General features: G+C 39.3%; 1 protein-coding gene across 2 annotated transcripts in view; it reads left to right on the forward strand.

Annotated features, from left to right (window-relative positions):
* Positions 1–20,930, forward strand: part of ASAH1 (N-acylsphingosine amidohydrolase 1) — a 46,459-nt gene that overhangs the window by 20,279 nt on the left and 5,250 nt on the right. For both annotated transcript variants that reach the window (XM_027122673.1, XM_027122674.1), the window contains exons 3-10: positions 8,276–8,366; positions 8,776–8,862; positions 12,494–12,572; positions 15,808–15,882; positions 16,720–16,765; positions 17,336–17,480; positions 18,021–18,075; positions 18,207–18,288. In XM_027122673.1, the coding sequence (XP_026978474.1) occupies positions 8,276–8,366; positions 8,776–8,862; positions 12,494–12,572; positions 15,808–15,882; positions 16,720–16,765; positions 17,336–17,480; positions 18,021–18,075; positions 18,207–18,288 (660 nt within the window). The remainder of the gene's footprint in view (positions 1–8,275; positions 8,367–8,775; positions 8,863–12,493; positions 12,573–15,807; positions 15,883–16,719; positions 16,766–17,335; positions 17,481–18,020; positions 18,076–18,206; positions 18,289–20,930) is intronic.

Below are 20,930 nucleotides of genomic sequence, written 5' to 3' on the forward strand. Positions count from 1 at the left end.
AGAAGGTGCAAGAAATGTTTAACAAAGATCTAGAAGAATTAAAGAACAAACAAACAGAGATGAACAATACAATAACTAAAATGAAAAATACACTAGAAGGAAACAGCAGCAGAATAACTGAGGCAGAAGAATGGATAAGTGATCTGGAAGACAGAATGGTAGAATTAACTGCCACTGAGGAGAATAAAGAAAAAAGAATAAAGACAGCTTAAGAGACTTCTGGGACAACATTAAACACAACATTCGCATTATAGGGGGCACAGACAGAGAAGAGAGAGAGAAAGGACCTGAGAAAATATTTGAAGAGATTATAGTTTAAAACTTCGCTAACATGGGAAAGGAAATAGCCACCCAAGTCCAGGAAGCGCAGTGAGTCCCATACAGGATAAACCCAAGGAGAAACATGCCGAGACACATAGTAATCAAATTGGCCAAAATTAAAGACAAAGAAAAATTATTGAAAGCAGCAAGGGAAAAATGACAAATAACATAGAAGGGAACTCCCATAAGGTTAACAGCTGAATTCTCAGCAGAAATTCACAAGCCAGAAGGGAGTGGCATGATACACCTAAAGTGATGAAAGGGAAGAACCTACAGCCAAGATTACTCTACCTGGCAAGGATCTCATTCAGATTCGATGGAGAAATCAAAAGCTTTACAGACAAGCAAAAGCTAAGAGAATTCAGCACCACCAAACCAGCTCTACAACAAATGCTAAGGGAACTTCGCTAAGTGGAAAACACAAGAGAAGCAAAGAACCTACAAAAACAAACCCAAAACAATTAAGAAAATGGTCATAGGAACATACATATCGATAATTACCTTAAACGTGAATGGATTAAATGCTCCAACCAAAAGACACAGGCTCGCTAAATGGATACAAAAACATGACCCATCTATATGCTGTCTACAAGAGATCCACTTCAGACCTAGGGACAAATACAGACTGAAAGTGAGGGGATGGAAAAAGATACTCCATGCAAATGGAAATCAAAAGAAAGCTGAAGTAGCTTTCAGCTACTCATATCAAATAAAATAGACTTTAAAATAAAGAATGTGGGCTTCCCTGGTGGCGCAGTGGTTGAGAGTCCGCCTGCCGATGCAGGGGACACAGGTTCGTGCCCCGGTCCGGGAAGATCCCACATGCTGCGGAGTGGCTGCGCCCGTGAGCCATGGCTGCTGAGCCTGCGTGTCTAGAGCCTGTGCTCCGCAACGGGAGAGGCCACAAGTGTGAGAGGCCCACATACCCAAAATAAAGAAAGAAAGAAAGAAAGAAAGAATGTTACAAGAGACAAGGAAGGACACTACGTAATGATCAAGGGATCAATCCAAGAAGAAGATATAGCAATTATAAATACATATGCACCCAACATAGGAGCACCTCAATACATAAGGCAACTGCTAATAGCTATAAAAGAGGAAATTGACAGTAACACAATAATAGTGGGGGATGTTAACACCTCACTTACACCAATGGACAGATCATCCAAAATGAAAATAAATAAGGAAAGAGAAGCTTTAAATGACACAATAGACCAGGCAGATTTAATTGATATTTATAGGACATTCCATCCGAAAACAGCAGATTACACTTTCTTCTCAAGTGCATACAGAACATTCTCCAGGATAGATCATATCTTGGGTCACAAATCAAGCCTTAGTAAAATGTAAGAAAATTGAAATCATATCAAGCACCTTTCTGACCTCAACACTATGAGATTAGAAGTCAATTACAGGGAAAAATACATAAAAAACACAAACACATGGAGGCTAAACAATATGTTACTAAATAACCAAGAGATCACTGAAGAAATCAAAGAGGAAATCAAAAAATACCTAGAGACAAATGACAATGAAAACACAACGATCAAAACCTGTGGGATGCAGCAAAAGCAGTTCTAAGAGGGAAGTTTATAGCTGTACAAGCCTACCTCAAGAAACAAGAAAAATCTCAAACAATCTAACCTTGCACCTAAAGGAACTAGAGAAAGATGAACAAACAAAACCCAAAGTGAGCAGAAGGAAAGAAATCATAAAGATCAGAGCAGAAATAAATTAAATAGAAACAAAGAAAACAATAGCAAATATCAATAAAACTAAAAGCTGGTTCTCTGAAAAGATAAACAAAATTGATAAACCATTAGCCAGACTCATCAAGAAAAAGAGGGAGAGGACTCAAATCAATAAAATTAGAAATGGAAAAGGAGAAGTTACAACAGACACCGCAGAAATACAAAGCATCCTAAGAGACTACTACAGGCAACTCTCTGCCAATAAAATGGACAACCTGGAAGAAATGGACAAATTCTTAGAAAGGCATAACATTCCTTGCCAGACTTAACCAGGAAGAAATAGAAAATATGAACAGACCAATCACAAGTAATGAAATTGAAACTGTGATTAAAAATCTTCCAACAAACAAAAGTCCAGGAACAGATGGTTTCACAGGTGAAATCTGTCAAACATTTAGAGAAGAGCTAACACCCATCCTTCTCAAACTCTTCCAAAAAATTGCAGAGGAAGGAACACTGCCAAACTCATTCTATGAGGCCACCATCACCCTGATACCAAAACCAGACAAAGATACTACAAAAAAAGAAAATTACAGACCAATATCACTGATGAATGTAGATGCAAAAATCCTCAGCAAAATACTAGCAAACAGAATCTAACAACACATTAAAAGGATCATACACCATGATGAAGTGGGATTTATCCCACGGATGCAAGGATTCTTCAATACACGCAAATCAATCAATGTGATACACCATATTAACAAATGGAAGAATAAAAACCATATGATCATCTCAATAGATGCAGAAAAAGCTTTTGACAAAATTCAACACCCATGTATGATAAAAACTCTCCAGAAAGTGGGCATAGAGGGAACCTACCTCACCATAATAAAGGCCAGATACGACGAACCCACAGCAAACATCATTCTCAATGGTGAAAAACTGAAATGAAAGCATTTCCTCTAAGATCAGGAACGAGACAAAGATGTCCACTCTCACCACTGTTATTCAACATAGTTTTGGAAGTCCTAGCCATGGCAATCAGAGGAGAAAAAGAAATACAAGGAATACAAATTGGAAAAGAAGAAGTAAAACTGTCACTGTTTGCAGATGACATTATACTGTACATAGAGAATCCTAAGAATGCCACCAGAAAACTAGTAGAGCTAATCAATGAATTTGATAAAGTTGCAGGATACAAAATCAGTGCACAGAAATCTCTTGCATTCCAATACACTAATGATGAAAAATCTGAAAGAGAGATTAAGGAAACATTCCTATTTACCATTGCAACAAAAAGAATAAAATACCTAGGAATAAACCTACCTCGGGAGACAAAAGACCTGTATGCAGAAAACTATAAGTCACTGATGAAAGAAATTAAAGATGATACCAACAGATAGATATACCATGTTCTTGGATTGGAAGAATCAGTATTGTGAAAATGACCAAACTATCCAAAGCAATCTACAGATTCAGTGCAATCCCTATCAAATTACCAATGGCATTTTTTAACAGAACTAGAAGAAAAAAATCTTAAAATTTGTTTCAAGACACAAAAGACCCCGAATAGCCAAAGCAGTCTTGAGGGAAAACAACAGAGCTGGAGGAATCAGACTCCCTGACTTCAGACTATACTACAAAGCTACAGTAATCAAGACAATATGGTACTGGCACAAAAACAGAAACATAGATCAATGGAACAAGATAGAAAGCCCAGAGGTGAACCCACGCACCTATGGTCAACTAATCTGTGACAAAGGAGCCAAGGATATACAATGGAGAAAAGACAGTCTCTTCAATAAGTGGTGCTGGGAAAACTGGACTGCTACATGAAAAAGAATGAAATTAGAACACTCCCTAACACCATGCACAAAAATAAACTCAAAATGGATTAAAGACCTCAATGTAAGACCAGGCACTATAAAACTCTTAGAGGAAAACATAGGAAGGACACTTTTTGACATAAATCACAGCAAGATCTGTTTTGATCCACCTCCTAGAGTAATGGAAATAAAAACAAAACTAGGGCTTCCCTGGTAGCGCAGTGGTTGAAAGTCTGCCTGCCAATGCAGGGGACGCAGGTTCGTGTCCCGGTCTGGGAAGATCCCACATGCCACGGAGTGGCTGGGCCCATGAGCCATGGCTGCTGAGCCTGCGCGTCCGGAGCCTGTGCTCCACAGCGGGGGAGTCCACAATAGTGAGAGGCCTGCGTACCTCAAAAGATAAATAAATAATAAATAAAACAATAAACAAATGGGACCTGATGAAACTTCAAAGGTTTTGCACAGCAAAGGAAACCATAGACAAGACAAAAAGAAAACCCTCAGAATGGGAGAAAATATTTGCAAAGGAATCATCGGACAAAGGATTAATCTCCAAAATATATAAACAGCTCATGCAGCTCAATATTAAAGAAACAGGTAACCCAATGCAAAAATGGGCAGAAGACCTGAATAGATATTTCTCCAAAGAAGACATACAGAAGGCCAAGAAGCACATGAGAAGCTGCTCAACATCACTCATTATTAGAGAAATGCAAATCAAAACAACAATGAGTTATCACTTCACACCAGTTAGAATGGGCATCATCAGAAAATCTACAAACAACAAATGCTGGAGAGGGTATGGAGAAAAGGGACCCCTCTTGCACTGTTGGTGGGAATGTAAATTGATACAGCCACTATGGAGAACAGTATGGAGGTTCCTTAAAAAACTGAAAATAGGGCTTCCCTGGTGGCGCAGTGGTTGAGAGTCCGCCTGCCGATGCAAGGGACACGGGTTCGTGCCCCAGTCCGGGAAGATCCCACATGCCACGGAGCAGCTGGGCCCGTGAGCCATGGGCGCTGAGCCTGTGTATCCGGAGCCTATGCTCCACAACAGGGGAGGCCACAACAGTGATAGGCCTGCGTACCGCAAAAAAAAAAAACTAAATATAGAATTACCATATGATCCAGCAATCCCACTACTGGGCATATTCCCAGAGAACACCATAATTTTAAAAAGACAAATGCACCCCAGTGTTCATTTCAGCACTGTTTACAATATCCAGGTCATGGAAGCAACCTAAATGCCCATTGACAGACAAGTGGATAAAGAAGTTGTGGTATATATATACAATGGAGTATTACTCCGCCATAAAAAGGAACGAAATTGGGTCATTTGTTGAGACGTGGATGGATCTAGAGACTGTCATACAGAGGAAAATAAGTCAGAAAGAGAAAAACAAATATTGTATATTAATGCATGTATGTGGAACCTAGAAAAACGGTACAGATGAACCGGTTTGCAGGGCGGAAGTTGAGACACAGATGTAGAGAACAAACATATGGACACCAAGGGGGGAAAGCCGTGGGGGGCTGGGGATGGTGGTGTGATGAATTGGGAGATTGCGATTGACATGTATCCGCTGATGTATAAAATCTATGACTAATAAGAACCTGCTGTATAAAAAAAAAAGTAAAATTCAAAAAAAAAAAAAAAATACCAATGCTATGGAACTTCCCTGGCAGTCCAGTGGTTAAGAATGCGAGCTCCCGCTGCAGGGGGCACAGGTTCAGTTCCTGGTTGGGGAACTAATAAGATCCCACGTGCTGCACGGCACAGCCTAAATAGATAAATAAATACCGATGCTGCTAAGTATTTTTTGCATATTTCATGTAATCTTCACTGCTCTCGTAAGGTAAATACTCTTTATTTCTCTAGGAAATTGAGGTGCAGATGTTAAATACTGAAATACTTTAGAAAAGTGTTGAATGAGAAGTGAAACATGGGATTATAGTTAGCCAAAATCATAGTAAGCTTTAGCTATTAAAATAATTTTCTGAATCAGATTAATAACAGTTTTGTCAAAGAATTCTGATGAGTGGAGATTTTACTGTAGAGAGGCTTCTGGGGTCTTCCCACTCCCACTTAATCATAATCCTCTGCTGTAATGAGTTTGTCCTCTCCATTTTTACTTTGGAATCCTATACTGAAAAAGAATCAGGAGTTCATCGCAGATATAGGGACGTGTCTTGGGTTTTGTTGGAAGTTACGCGGGGAGAAGCAGCTGATTGGAGTTCACAGGTAGAACACGTGTCTTATGACGGTGCCACCAACATGCCTGCGTCCGGCGGGCTGCTGATTTACCATTGCTACTAGACGAGGAAATCCAAATGCGTGCTGGCGGAGAGGCGAGGGAGTTGTAGCCCCTGCCATAACAGGAGGAACAGTCATTATTTTACTGAATTGTGGGACAGAATTTCACGTGTGAAATTATGGTTAGAAGCTGAATTCATTTGTTTTTATATAAAGATTTTTTCTGGGATTTAAGTGTTACAGTATTTAATATAGATATCAGCTACTAAGGAAATGGGAGGTTGAAAGTGCTTTGAGAAAAACAAAATTCAATCTTGTGATTTGGTTTAGATGTATGTTTCCAGAATTGCCTGTGCTTTCCTTTTCTGTCTAAATCACAACGTGAGTGGCTTCAGGTTAACAGTTTCATAGAACCGTATACATACGCCCAGGCCCCAAGCTCAGAAACGTGAATCAAGTAATTATTCATGACTCTAAAAGTATAAATAGGACTGCAATTCTTGACTTTTAGGAACTAACTCATACTCCCTTAACCCATCCCCACTGTACACATAAGTCTGGATTTATGTCTGTATATTTAAGAGCCTGGTAACATTGTAGCACCCACCAGACCCCACCTTCTGCTTCTCTGAGGCAGGGCAGTAAGGGAGCAAATGCTGGCTATTTTTAGGCCACTTTAAGCTGATGAGACACTGACTGGCACACCCTTAGAGGCTATTTCAGTTCAGTAGCAAGTGCCAGAAGATAATGTTTCTGTGGCGGCAGAGAATAGTTGTAGAGTTCATCCATCAGGAATACGGCCCAAGTCCACTGGTACGGGAGTGGGTGTTGCTATATCCTCATAGTAGAAATTGCTGTGTGTAAACTGAGGAGTAGGACTTTGAGGAATGGGTATGATCAAACAGTGCTTGGGCTTGGACTTACTACAGAAGACTGAGTGTTGTAGTTTTTCTTATGTCAGGGTTTCCGAAAGCAAGCTCATCACACGAGATGAATTGTGCCGAAACACAGCAGTAGAGGGCTGCCGCTGGCTCAGGCAAAACAGCGCCGTCTGTCCTGCTGTGGTAGCTTTTATTTAAGTATTATCTATGTTTACATTTTAAGACTTGTTTTCTTAACATTCCAGAAATGTCAAAGCAGCAACATATGCTTTTATTGATTATACAAGCAATAATGGGCTTTCTTGAAAACATGCCGTGCTTCGTCCTTGAGCGCAAAAGCAGCACAAGGACATTGCCTTGTGTTCCCACCATTCTGATTATACTGAAGTAGCACAAGGACATTTCCTTGCGTTCCCACCATTCTGATTATACTGAGGACATCTCATGGATCAGTGCCCAAAGCACTCAATGCTTATTCGCAGGCCTCTGGTTTGCCGGGGTTGGGGTGGGGGGCTCAAAACATCCAGGACTGTTTACAGTTCTGGCTTACTCACATGCCCCCGGTTTGCCGGGGGTGGGGGGGGGCTCAAAGCAATCAGGACTGTTTGCAGTTCTGGCTTATTCGCCGGTCCCCAGTTTGCTGGGGGGGGGGTGGGGGGCTCGTGGGTCACATCTCCTTTCCATGTCCTCAGTTATTCCACTACAACTGAGAAGAGAGGAAAGAGAGGAAGTACAGTAGGAAGAGTAGCATGACCGAGGGAATGGTAAAGTTTCTTGAACCCAGTCATGGGAAGCTCATACACTGTGTTGCCAGTCATGGGGCTTAAAAAGTGACCTTACTGAAGCCAGCGCTGGAGTCAGTGGTTTGACAGTAGTGTTAAGACCGTCTAAGAGGGAATTCTGAGACTGGGAAACCAACTGGGGAAGTGCCCAGAGCCTAGACTAAATCTTCGTAGAGATTTAGGAGGGAAAAAAGGGCAGATATTTTCTAGCAGTGATATTCAGCTTACGTATAGCTCTTGAGCCAAAGTTGATTATTTTGCCTATCACCACAACACATTAACCTTCTAGAACATATAATTCTATTCTAGGATTTCTAAAATGTCTTGTGATTGTATATACAACATAGGGCAGAAGCGCTGGGTGGGAAATGAGCTTTTTCTACGAGTTTTGGTTTGAGTACCAGTTTCTCTATTGTTATTAAGAATATGTCTCTAACATATCCATATAGATGTAACTGTCTGACGATCATCAAAAAACTGCTTTTAACATTTCAAGATGATACACCTCTCATTACAGCTATGGGGGTCCGGTTCCGTGGTACACTATAAATCTCGATTTACCACCGTACAAAAGATGGCATGAATTGATGGTTGACAAGGCACCAGCGGTATGCTATGATTCTTAAATCTTTTGTTTCTGACTTTACTGGATATAATTGCATTGGAAAGAACACGTCATGATATTATGTACCAAGTATTTTAAGAATCTGCTTTCCATGGTTCTCTGCCATTTACAATAAATGATAGTAGAGGAAAGATGTCATTTCTCTATAGCGTCTTGCTCTTTTTACTAGCCTTTGCCTTTGTTTCTTTAGCTCATATCATATGCATCATCTAAATGGTTAATCAAATGTCATGTTAAAGATGTGTTTACATATATGTTTTTAAATAGTACTCCTCTATTTAGCTGCATATGGGTAAGTCAAAAGGTCTAGATCTGTTTTCATTATACCAGTATTAATCTTAAATGTCAACACTTCTTTATGTGTCTTATCAACTTTTAAATTTATTTTTCAGCTAAAAGTTATAGTGAATTCCCTGAAAAATATGATAAATGCATTTGAGCCAAGTGGAAAAATTGTGCAGTTAGTGGATCAAAAGTTGGTAAGAAATATTATTTCCTACAGTAAATGTTAAACACACACAGGTACACATATACACACACGAGTTCAGCAAAGGCTCTGTTATTTATTTAAAGGCATAATTTGGACAAGTGTGCTTTTTATTCCAGACTACTGTCAAAACTTCAGAGGGACTTAAAATTCTGGGGCTTGGTAATATTACAGTAATAGGACATAAAATAGCATGGCAAATTTTGGCAGTTAGCTGCTCTTTAATGTTTTCTAAAAGTATGAACTGTTTTACAGAGCATTGGGCAAATATCCGTGTTTCATCTGGGAGTACAGCATTTCCTTCTGTTATGTGTACTTAGGTTTGCAAGTTCACTATTGAAAATTTGGGTTTTTCTTAAGTACTTTGCCTGAGCATGTCAAGACACTGAGCGATGTTCTAGATATGACCAAATGACACGCTCAGCCCAGCCCTGCCCCTCAGTAGCTGTGACCATTGAAACGCACTTGGGTTGTGTGTTTCGTGTCTTTGTGCGTTCACCAGACCATTTCATTTCTTGGTCCTGCAGGAAGATTCCATTTCTCAGACCCTTTATTTATTTAGATGAAACCAGTAGAAAATCTAGGGCCTGGGCCCTAGAGCCCCCAGAGAGATCCTCCTCACCCTCTTTCAGTCTTTGCTTTGGGGAAAGGATTGGGGAGGAAACCAAGGCCCTAGGGCAGCTGTTTTAACCTCAATAGTGATGACATGTGGGATTGGATAATACTTTGTCGTGGGCACTGTCTGTGCATTGTAGGGTGTTGAGCAGCGTCCTTGGCCTCGACTCACTGGATGCCAGTAGCACCCCTTCAGTTGTGACAACCAAAAATGTCTCTGGACTTCACCAGATCTTCCCGGGGGGAAAGCCATCCCCAGTTGAGAATCATTGTCCTAGAGGCTGGACGTTCCGGGCATACCATCCCTATGACACTTGTACCTGCCAGCCACCAAACCTGTTATTCCTCATGTTTGTGCTCTCAGAGCCTTTGATTAAGGCTATCCTTTATGTTCATACTCACCAGACTTCCCCAAAATACAAATGTTGGCAGAAGCAGTAGCAGAAGAGGCCCCCAGATGCCCCAGGTGCCCTAATCCCCCTAACCTGCGTGTCAGCAGGGAGGGCAGCATGCAGAAGGTTTAAGTGCCCAGACTTCGCAATCAGACATTAAGGGTTTTGTTTGTTCTTTAAACATTGGATTTTAAGGTTAGATCAGTCACACACTAGCTGTGTGTCCTTCGACAAGTTTCTTAACATATGCAACTTCAGATTTCTCTCCAGGGAGAATTTACTAATAATACATATTTCATATGGTGGTTGTGAGGATTAAACGACTTACTGTATGTAAAGCCCGGTGCTTGCATGTAAAAAATGGTAAACAACTGTTCAGTAAGTCATTTTCGTTTGTTAAATTGGCAGGAGTGTTCCACTTGTGCAATGCTTTGAATTCCTAGGCAAAAAAATGATTTGCCTAGTTAGATAACATTACATATAATTACCAAGTTAGTGAAAAATGAGACTTGCAAATCTTAAACACATTATCTTAGCAAGAGGCTGTAAGCTTAATTCTTTATCTAATTGTTAGTGAATAGTTGCAGTTGAGAATAAAAGTATATATGAATGGGTAAAGAGGATGTGGCATATATATACATACAATGGAATAATAGCCATAAAAAAGAATGAAATCCTGCCATTTGTGACAACATGGAAAGACCTAGACGGTATTATGCTAAGTGAAATAAGTCAGAGGAGGACAGATACTGTATGTTGTCACTTACATGTGGAATTTAAAAAACTGAACGAACGTTAAGAAAACAGAAACAGAGTCATACATACAGAGAATAAACAGGTAGTTGCCAGAGGGGAGAGGGGTTGGGGGGAGGAGAGGAACAGGTGAGGGAGATTAAGAGGTACAAACTTAAAGTTACAAAATAAAAGAGTCATGGGTATAAAATGCACAGTGTGGGGAATATAATTAATAATAATAATTTAACGTCTTTTTATGGTGACAGATATAACTAGACTTGATCATTTTTAAATGTATAGAATATTGAATCGCCGTGTTGTGTACTGGGAACTAACATAGTGTTGTAGGTCAATTATACTTCAAAAGCAAAGTAACTCATAGAAAAAGAGATCAGATTTGGGAAGGTGGATTGGATGAAGGTGGTCAAAAGGTACAAACTTCAGTTACAAGATAAATAAGTACTAGAGATGTAATGTACAGCATGATGATTGTAATTAACGCTGCTGTGTGTTACATATGAAAGTTGTTAAAGGAGAAAATCCCGAGTTCTCATCACAAGAAAAAAATTTCTTTTTTTTTAAATTTTATATTTATTTGAGATGATGGATGTTTACTGAATTTATTTTGGTAATCACTAAATGACATATATAAATCAGACCATGCAAAAGAAGTATGTATGTCCACCATTGAATTTGCTCATGTGTCCGTTGTTTGCTAACAGGATGTGGTAATGCATCTCAGCCTAAGATTGGCTGTTAACCTTACAAATGTTTTGTGAATCACTAGAATACAGATTTGTTGCTATGAGTGTGGGAAGGGAATAGTACATTAGTACCCCTCATCCTTGGGAGATACATTCCAAGACCCCCAGTGGATGCCTGAAACTGTAGATAGTACTGAACCCTATGTGTACTTTGTTTTTTTCCTATAAGTACATACCTATAAGTTTAATTTTTAACTTAGGCACAGTAGGAGATTAACAACAACTAATAATAAAATAGAACAATTATAACAGTACAGTGTAATAAAAGTCACGTGAATGTGCTCTCTCTCTCAAGCTATCATACTGTCCTGTACTCACCCTTCTTCTTTGTGACGATGTGAGATGATTAAATGCTTACATGATGAGATGAAGTAAGGTGAATGAAGTGGGCATTGTGACGTACCATCAGGCTACTAGTGACCTGACGTTACTTCAGAAGCAGGAGCATCTGCTTCTGGTGATCCTGGATCATCAAGCCATGACAAAGCTGATGGTTGAATGTCAGGAGCAGACAGTGTCAGTGGTTGGGGACCCCAGGTGGGACAGGGTAGGATGGCAGGAGATTTCATCGTGCTACTCAGAATGGCATGCAGTTTAGTACTCATGAATTGTTTACTTCTGGGATCTTCCATTTAATATTTTTGGGCTGTGGTTGACCATGGGTAACAAACCTCAGACAGCAAAACCACGGTCAAGGAAGGACAGCAGTAATGAGGGTGTGATGTTAATGGCTAGAGGGCAAGTTTGAGCAGAGATGAGGAATGCTTGTTGTGATGTTCCTGTGTTGTGAGCCATGTTAGGACATCCAAGTGGAATTATTCTAGTTCATCTCTCTAGAGAATAGGGTGAACTATAAGGCAGGAAAAAACAATCTGAGAATCATAGGTCTCTGCCTAGTACTTGAGATGAGTTTATGGGGTACACAAGCAAGAGTTATAGGGGCCCAATATTGAGTATTACATAGAATCTTTTAGAAATACATGATGTGAAAGTGCTTTCAAAAGTAAGCTTTGATCATCTATTATGGCAGCAATAGCTAGTACAAATTATATGTAAAAGAACCAAATCTCAAAGCCACACTTTAGGCTGAATGACTGTTAGTGTATTTGTTTTTCAGCCTGGTCTACTTGGCAACTTTCCCGGGCCTTTCGAGGAGGAAATGAAGGGGATTGCAGCAGTTACTGAAATACCTTTAGGTAAAGTTCACCTGGCAGCTTTTTTTTTTTTTTGCGGTACGCGGGCCTCTCACTGCTGTGGCCTCTCCCGTTGCGGAGCACAGGCTCCGGACGCACAGGCTCAGCGGCCATGGCTCACGGGCCCAGCCGCTCCGCGGCATGTGGGATCTTCCCGGACCGGGGCGCGAACCCGTGTCCCCTGCATCGGCAGGCGGACTTTCAACCACTGCGCCACCAGGGAAGCCGCCACTTGGCAGCTTTTAAAACATTGAATAAAGTACTTAAAATTTTTTTTATTGAGGTATGGTATACATACAGTAAAGTGCACAGATATTAAGTATACAGCGCAATCGAGGTTTTTAAATGCATACATGCGTGTAATCACAGCTCAGAACAAGATGCAGAAATAAATTCCAGCAATCCAGCATGCTCCATCCTGCACTTTCGCACAGTTCTGAGTCCCCTGTTAACCACTGTTCTGACTTCACTGTAGATTAATTTTGCCTCTTGAACGTCTTACAAACAGAGCCGAACAGTATGAACTGTTGTCTGGTTTCTTGCACTTATCATTATAGGTAGTAGGCTATTGTATGAATAGGATATTTTTTGTTTCCAGATTTGGGATATTAAGAATAAAGCAGTTATGAACACTCTTGTACATGTCCTTTGATGGGCATACGCACTCATTTCTCTGCGATATGTCCTGGGTCGTAGGGTAGCTATATGTTTAGCCTTGTACACTCTGCCAGCCAGTTTTCCAAAGTGATTGTACCCATTGACAGTCAACCTGGTACAAGAGTTTTCGTTTTCTCCACTTGCTAATTCTCCACGTGATAGTCTCAGTCTTTTATTTGGTCCACTTTGTCGAGTGTGTTATATTCGCCCATTATTGTTTAATTTGCATTTCCCTGATGACTAATGAGATTGAACAGTTTTTTGACCTTTTCCTTTCTTCCTTGCTTTCTTCTTCCCTTCCTCCCTCCCTCCCTCCTTCCTTCCTTCATTGTGCTTGTTAAATCTAATGCCCATTTTTATTGGTTTGAAGGAATTCTTTATATGTATACTGATACAGGTCCTTTGTCAGATATATGTATGCCAAACCTTCTCCCACACTGTAGCTTGCATTTATTTTCTTATTGGTGTCTTTTGATGAACAGAAATTCTTAATTTTAATGCAGTCCAATTTTTCAATTTTTTGATGGGTAGTGCTTTTTATGCCCATTTAAGTGATCTTTGCCTACCCCCAAACATATTCTTCTGTGTTTTCTTCTGTATGTTTTTGTTTACTTTTTTCATATAGGCCCATTGTGTATCTTGAATTAACTTTTTGCATATGATATGAATTATGGATCAAGGTTCAAGTTTTCTCCAATTGACAATACCGTTTATTAAAAAGACTCTCATTCCCTCAGTAAATTGCAGTGGTGCCTTTGATATAAATCACATGATTGCGTGTATCTGATTCTATTTGGGGACTTTCCACCTAGTTTCATTTGTCTGTTTGTCTTTTCTTACACCAATACTATGCTACTGCAATTACTAAAGCTTTATAGTAAGTCTTAATATCAGGTACTGTAAGTTTTCTAACTTTCTTTTTTTCTTTAAAATTCTCTTAGGTAGTCTAGACCCTTTGCATTTCCACATAAATTTTAGAATCAACTTGACAAAAGAACCTACTGATATTTTCAGTGGGATTATAATCCTGAGTTTTCCAAGCCACAAACTTGGTATATGAGATTTCAGCATTTATTTAGGTTATTGATTTCTCTGAGCAGTATTTTTTTATTTTCAGGGAAGAGGTCTTGCATATCATTCATTCATCAAATCCTTTGTTATATCATTTATCATATTCTTCATATTCATCATATCCTTAAATTAAGTATTGATGTTTTTGGAAGCTGTTTTTAAATTTTCCATTTCCAATTTATAGCACTTAATTTAATGAAAAAGACTTTTTCTGTCGCCCCAAAAGTTTTATTTTTAAGCCATCAAATCAATAGAGTTGTTATTTTAAGTAAACTCTATATACCTTGGTTTTACAAGAGATGACTGAGAATTTCTAAAAATCAATAGTATTTATCAACAAAAGTGGCTAGATTTTTTTTGTTTTTGCTTCTTTAAAAAGATAATTAACATACTAGAAATATGTTTTTTCAGTCTATATGAGAAATGTCTTTAATTCCTTTATTATGTAAAGGACTCTAGCAAATGAATACCACGTATAACTCAAGAGAAAAATGGATTGAGAAGATTAACAGATGAGTCATAATAAAATAAGAGTGGAATTTCACCAAAATAGAAATCAAATGGAAATAAAATAAACATTAGGGTGGGAAAAAAACATATTAAGCTTAACATGTTAACATGAAATGGAACAGAGAAAAAGTGTGTTGTATACCTTCAAATTAAAAGCTGAGTGGTATTATTATTGTACAGGTTAGGAAAAATGTTCAAAAATTAAAAATGTTTTACAATGGAATTTCTTGATAAGCTCAGCACTTATTTTACTGTCTCTTTTCTCACCTTAGAAATATTAGTCACACTCTAAAAACCTGAGCAAAATACATTTTCAGCATCCAACCAAGACCCAGATGTATTAAATTATCATATTTGAGCCCTCCAAAGAAAACTAAAATGAAGCATATTGTCGAAAACTATGGACATTATGTTGCCGTATAATTCCAACATGTCCAGATGTTCAGCTTGTCCAATAGTTGCTTCTCTGGGGACTCATTTTATCTTGAATCTGCAGAAAGTACAGGCTACTGAGACACCTGCACCCAACCAGCCATTCAGACTCACTCAGACTGTCTGCGGACACTTACGTATGCCCAGGCAGAAACTCACACGGCGATGATATTTCAACCTTTTCTTTCTTTTTTTTTTTTTTACATCTTTTTTGGAGTATAATTGCTTTACAATGGTGTGTTAGTTTCTGCTTTATAACAAAGTGAATCAGTTATACATATACACATGTTCCCATATCTCCTCCCTCTTGCGTCTCCCTCCCTCCCACCCTCCCCTTCCCACCCCTCCAGGCGGTCACAAAGCAGAGCTGGTCTCCCTGTGCTTTGCGGCTGCTTCCCACTAGCTATCTACCCTACGTTTGGTAGTGATATATGTCCATGCCTCTCTCTCGCTTTGTCACAGCTTACCCTTCCCCCTCCCCATATCTCAACCTTTTCTTAAAAAAAGAATTTTCTAACAATGTCATAGTTCTATATATTGACCAAAAGTTTCCTGTCTTTTCTCATAGGAGAGATTATTTCATTCAATATTTTCTATGAATTTTTTACCATTTGTACTTCAATAATAACAGAAGACAAAGAAGGTAAATAAATGTGTGCTGAGGGAAGGTGGGTGGTACAAGGTACAAAGTAGAAGAAAAATCTTTAACTAAATGAAATTAGAACTTGTAAAATACAGGCTTGCTATGTAAATACCATGTGCATGTTGCATATGGTTTTATAGATCTTGGTAAGTTTTTGAAAGTGAATTGAAAGCTGTTCTTATTTTAAGACCACTGTAATGCCTATTAAAGTTTAATTCAGGTATGCAAAACTCTTGGAAGAAGTGTTTCAGGATTATAAACATTCTTACTATTCTTCATAGTCTACTTATACCCCTATTTATGATTTGATATAAGTACTCACAGGGGCAGGACAGACTTTCTCCCATCATTTTCCAGCCAAGGGACCCTGTGCTCACTTTTCCATGTTTTTCCTGACAAGTGCCCAGTGTACAAGGCACAGGATGATTTACCCTGATTCACTCTTAGTTTTGACCTGTTCTCTGGGTATAGCTGTAGGTGACAATCCCTGAAGGGAAGCATGTTGGTAAGTTGCATTAGATGAGGCTGAGATAGCTGTGTCTGAGTAGGACTGTGTCATAGTGAACCACAAAATGACCACCTACCCTTGTCCCATATTCCAGTCTCAGTTCTCTGGAACCCTGTGCTCTCAGGTATTGGGGGGGAATCTGGCCAGTGTGACAGGGACAGCAGTTTGATCTTGTTACAGCCTATGATATCAGATGCTGCTTAATTCTTATTGTTGGATTGAACAGTTGGGAATATCACTTAAACAAAATTAAGTGTCCAGCTTTGGTTTAGAATCAGTCATACTGTCATAATTGCTGTTACATGTCTCTTCTGCTTACTTTGAATTAGGTCATCTACTACATGCCCGAAACATGGATTTTGGAGTATTTCTTGGGTAAGTAAAACATGTGGTGTGTCTCAGTCCCTGAGAAGAGTAGGTTGTATTACACTGATGAAAAGTAAGTCCCAAGTCATTCCCAGAATATGACCAGAAGTAGAGATCCTAGATTCCGTAGTTTTGAGACCAGGTGGGCACACTCTTATTCATTTATTTGAGAGTTTGTAGCTGAGGTGCACCCAGTGGACAGAAATCTGGAGCATGCTTGAAGGCCCTAGATGCACGTCTAGTTTATTGCTTAGAAGGAAGAGTAGCATTCTATTTCATGTGTCTTCTTGACCTTTCTGAAAAAAATATAACAGGGCTTTGTAATTAGAGACCTAAATACTAACCTGGGGTTTGCTAATATAGGCTGTGCCATGTTGGGGGAGTTACTTAACTTCTCTGAGCCTCAGTTTTATCATGTGGAAAATGGAGGCTAAAACTACCCATACTGAAAAATCCTTGTGAGGATTGATCATTAGGGATTAGGTAGATAAAGCACATGGTATAATGCCTGACCATCATTATCATATTCATCATTATTATCATTGTTATCAAATGTCAACTGAAATTTGTCTTTTGTAGGTGGAATGTAAACAATAATACCTGGGTCGTAACTGAGGAACTAAAACCTTTAACAGTGAATTTGGACTTCCAAAGAAACAATAAAACTGTCTTCAAGGCGGCAGGCTTTGCTGGCTATGTGGGCATGTTAACAGGATTCAAACCAGTAAGGAATCTGTTGTTACATAATTTTACAGGTAGCTGTCTGTGAAAGGTGGAGTCTAAGGAAATGAGGACCTAAAAAGAATATGAAGCCCCAGTTCATCGCATTGTACTTGTTGTTACCTTCCTTCTTAGGTTTGAGCTCACATGGTAGAGTAGAGTAGGAAGCGGGGGTTTCAGAGCCTTTTGTGGAGATAAAGCATGTGGTGGGTCTCAAGGGCTGGGAGTGTAAATCTGGATCTGGCCATGGGTCTGCCCCTTAAGCAAGTTAGTCATTAAGTCTCTGCACTTAAGTTTCCTGGTCAGAAAATTGTGGCCAACAGCATCCCACCTACTTATCTCACGCAGTATATGTGAAAAATGCTTTGAACTTCTAAAAAAGCTCTGTTAATAGAAGGTGAGAGTATCATGGTTTTGATTTTTCTCCCCCCACCCCGGCTCAATTTCCCAATCCAGGACCTGATATAACAGTGTAAAATAGCACAGTGAGGGGGCCTTAAACAGGATGGCTGAGGTTTCTGACATTGCTTGGTTTTCTTTTCAGGGACTACTTAGTCTTACGCTTAATGAACGTTTCAGTACAAATGGCGGTTTTATGGGTGAGTAGAGAGTTCTTAAATAAAATGGGAATTTCATAGCTGTTTTAAGAGGAGGGCTAGACTGTGCCTTCTGGTTAATAGTTTAATGTCTTCTAGGACCTGTGACACTGTGTGTGTTTGATCTCTTCCAGGTGTCATAGAATGGATTTTGGGAAAGAAAGATGCCAAGTGGATAGGGTTTATCATTAGATCAGTTCTGGAAAATAGCACAAGGTAATCTGTTTGGTTGCTTTATTATCAGATTTAATATTTATTATTTTTTTCTTGAGATACAGTTGACATACTAGTTTAAGATGTACTACAAGATGTTTAGATATTTGTATATATGGCATAATGATTACCACAATAAGTCTAGTTAACATCCATCACCTCACATAGTTACACATTTCTTTTTCCTTTTTTTTTTTCTTTTCTTTTTTTATTTTTTTGCGGTGTGCGGGCCTCTCACCGCTGTGGCCTCTCCCGTTGCGGAGCACAGGCTCCGGACACGCAGGCTCAGCGGCCATGGCTCACGGGCCTAGCCGCTCCGCGGCATGTGGGATCTTCCCGGACCAGGGCATGAACCCATGTCCCCTGCATCGGCAGGTGGACTCTCAACCACTGCGCCACCAGGGAAGCCCTCTTTTTCCTTTTGATGAGAACTTTTAAGATTTCCTTTCTTTGCAACTTTCAAATATGCAGTACAGTATTATTAACTGTATACACTATGATATACATTACATCCCCAGGACTTATACTTATTTTATAACTGGAAGTTTGTACCTTTTTGACACTTCACCCGTTTTGCCCACCTGTCACCACCCACCCCCAGTCAACCACCAGTTTGTTCTCTGTATCTATGAATTCCTTTGTTTGTTTTTTGATTCCACTTATAAGTGTGATCACATGGTATTTGTCTTTCTCTGTCTGATTTATTTCATTTAGCAAAATGCTCTCAAGGTCCATCCATGTTGTCACAGATGGCAAGATTTCATTCTTTTTTTTTGGCTAAGTAATACTCTTGTATATGTACCACATCTTCTTTATCCATTCGTCCTTAGATGGACACTTAGGTTGTTTCCATAACTTGGCTTATTGTAAATAGTGCTGTGGTAAATGTGGGGCTGCAGACATCTTTCTGAGTTCATGTTTTCATGTGCTTCAGATAAACACTTGGAAGTGGGATTGGTGGTGGTGGTAATGGTGGTTTTAGCTTTTTGAGGAACCTCCATACTGGTGGTTTCATAGTGGCTGCACCAATTTACATTCCCACAAACAGTGCACAAGGGTTCCCTTTTCTCCACACCCTGGCCAACACTTGTTACCGCTTGTCTCTTTGATAATAGCCAGTCTGACATGTGAGATGATAGCTTATCGTGGCTTTGACTTGCATTTCCCACCTTCTCATGCACCTGTTGGCCATCTTTGGAAAAATGTCTATTCGGATTCTCTGTCCATTTTTTAACCAGGTTGTCTTTTTTTTTTGCTATTGAGTGGTATGAGTTCCAGATATATTATGGATATTAACCCCTCCTCAGATAAATGATTTGCAAATATTTTCTCCCATTCACTAGGTTGCCTTTTCATTTTGTTGATGGTTTTATTTGTTTAGAAGCTTTTTAGTTTGAGGTATTCCCACTTGTTTATTTTTGTCTTTGTTGCCTTTGTTTTGGTGTCAAATCCAAAAACTCATTGCCAAGACCAGTGTCAGGGAGCTTATTGCCTGTGTTGTCCTTTAGGAGTTTTATGATTTCAGGTCTTAGATTTAAGTCTTTAATCCATATTGATTTTTGTGTATGGTGTAAGATAGTGGTTTGGTTTCATTCTTTTGCATGTAGCTGTGCAGTTTCCCAAACACCATTTATTGAAGAGACTGTCCTTCTCCAATGTATATTCTTGGTTCTTTTTTCATAACTTAATTATGGGCTCTCTATTCTGTTCCATTGATCTATGTGTCTGTTTTTATGTCAGTACCATTGTTTTGATTACTATAGCTTTGTAATACAGTGTGGAATATAGTTATTCTTCTTTTTCAAGATTGCTTTGGCTATTCAGGGCCTTTTGTGATTCCACACAAATTTTAGGATTGTTCTATTTCTGTGAAAAATGCCTTTGGAATTTTGATAGGGATTGCAGTGAATCTGTAGCTTGTTTTGGGGTAGTTTGGACATTTTAACATTAATTCTTCCAGTCCATGACAGTGGAATATCTTTCTGTTTGTGTCTTCTTCTGCTTCTTTCAACAGTATCTTATAGTTCTCAGTGTACAGGTCTTTCACCTCCTTGGTTAAATTTATTCCCATGTATTTTATTCTTCTTTATAGAGATTTATATATATGTATATAAATTTATTTTTTTTATTTTGGGCTGCATTGGGTCTTCGTTGCTGTGTGTGGGCTTTCTCTAGTTGCGGTGAGCGGGCTTCTCATTGCAGTGGCTTCTCTTGTTGCGGAGCACAGGCTCTAGGCACGGGCTTCAGTAGTTGTGGCTCGTGGACTCAGTAGTTGTGGCTCGTGGGCTCTAGAGAGCAGGCTCAGTAGTTGTAGTTGTGACATATGGGCTTAGTTGCTCCGCGGCACGTGGGATCTTCCCAGATCAGGGATCGAACCCGTGTTCCCTGCATTGGCAGGTGGATTCTTAACCACTGTGCCACCAGGGAAGCCCTATTTTATTCTTTTTAATGTAATTGTAAATGGGATTGTTTTCTTAATTTCTCTTTCTGATAGTTCGTTATTAGTGTATGGAACCACAACTGATTTTTGTATACTGATTTTGTGTCCTGCAACTTTACTGAATTTATTATTCCTAACAGTTTTTTTGGCAGAGTCTTTAGGGATTTCTATATAGAGTATTATGTCATCTGCAGATAGTGACAAT

This window comes from Aethalodelphis obliquidens, unplaced genomic scaffold, assembly GCF_003676395.1.
Source record: "Aethalodelphis obliquidens isolate GAN/ISIS:26980383/991018 unplaced genomic scaffold, ASM367639v1 scaffold25, whole genome shotgun sequence".
NCBI classification, from domain to species: Eukaryota; Metazoa; Chordata; class Mammalia; order Artiodactyla; family Delphinidae; genus Aethalodelphis; species Aethalodelphis obliquidens.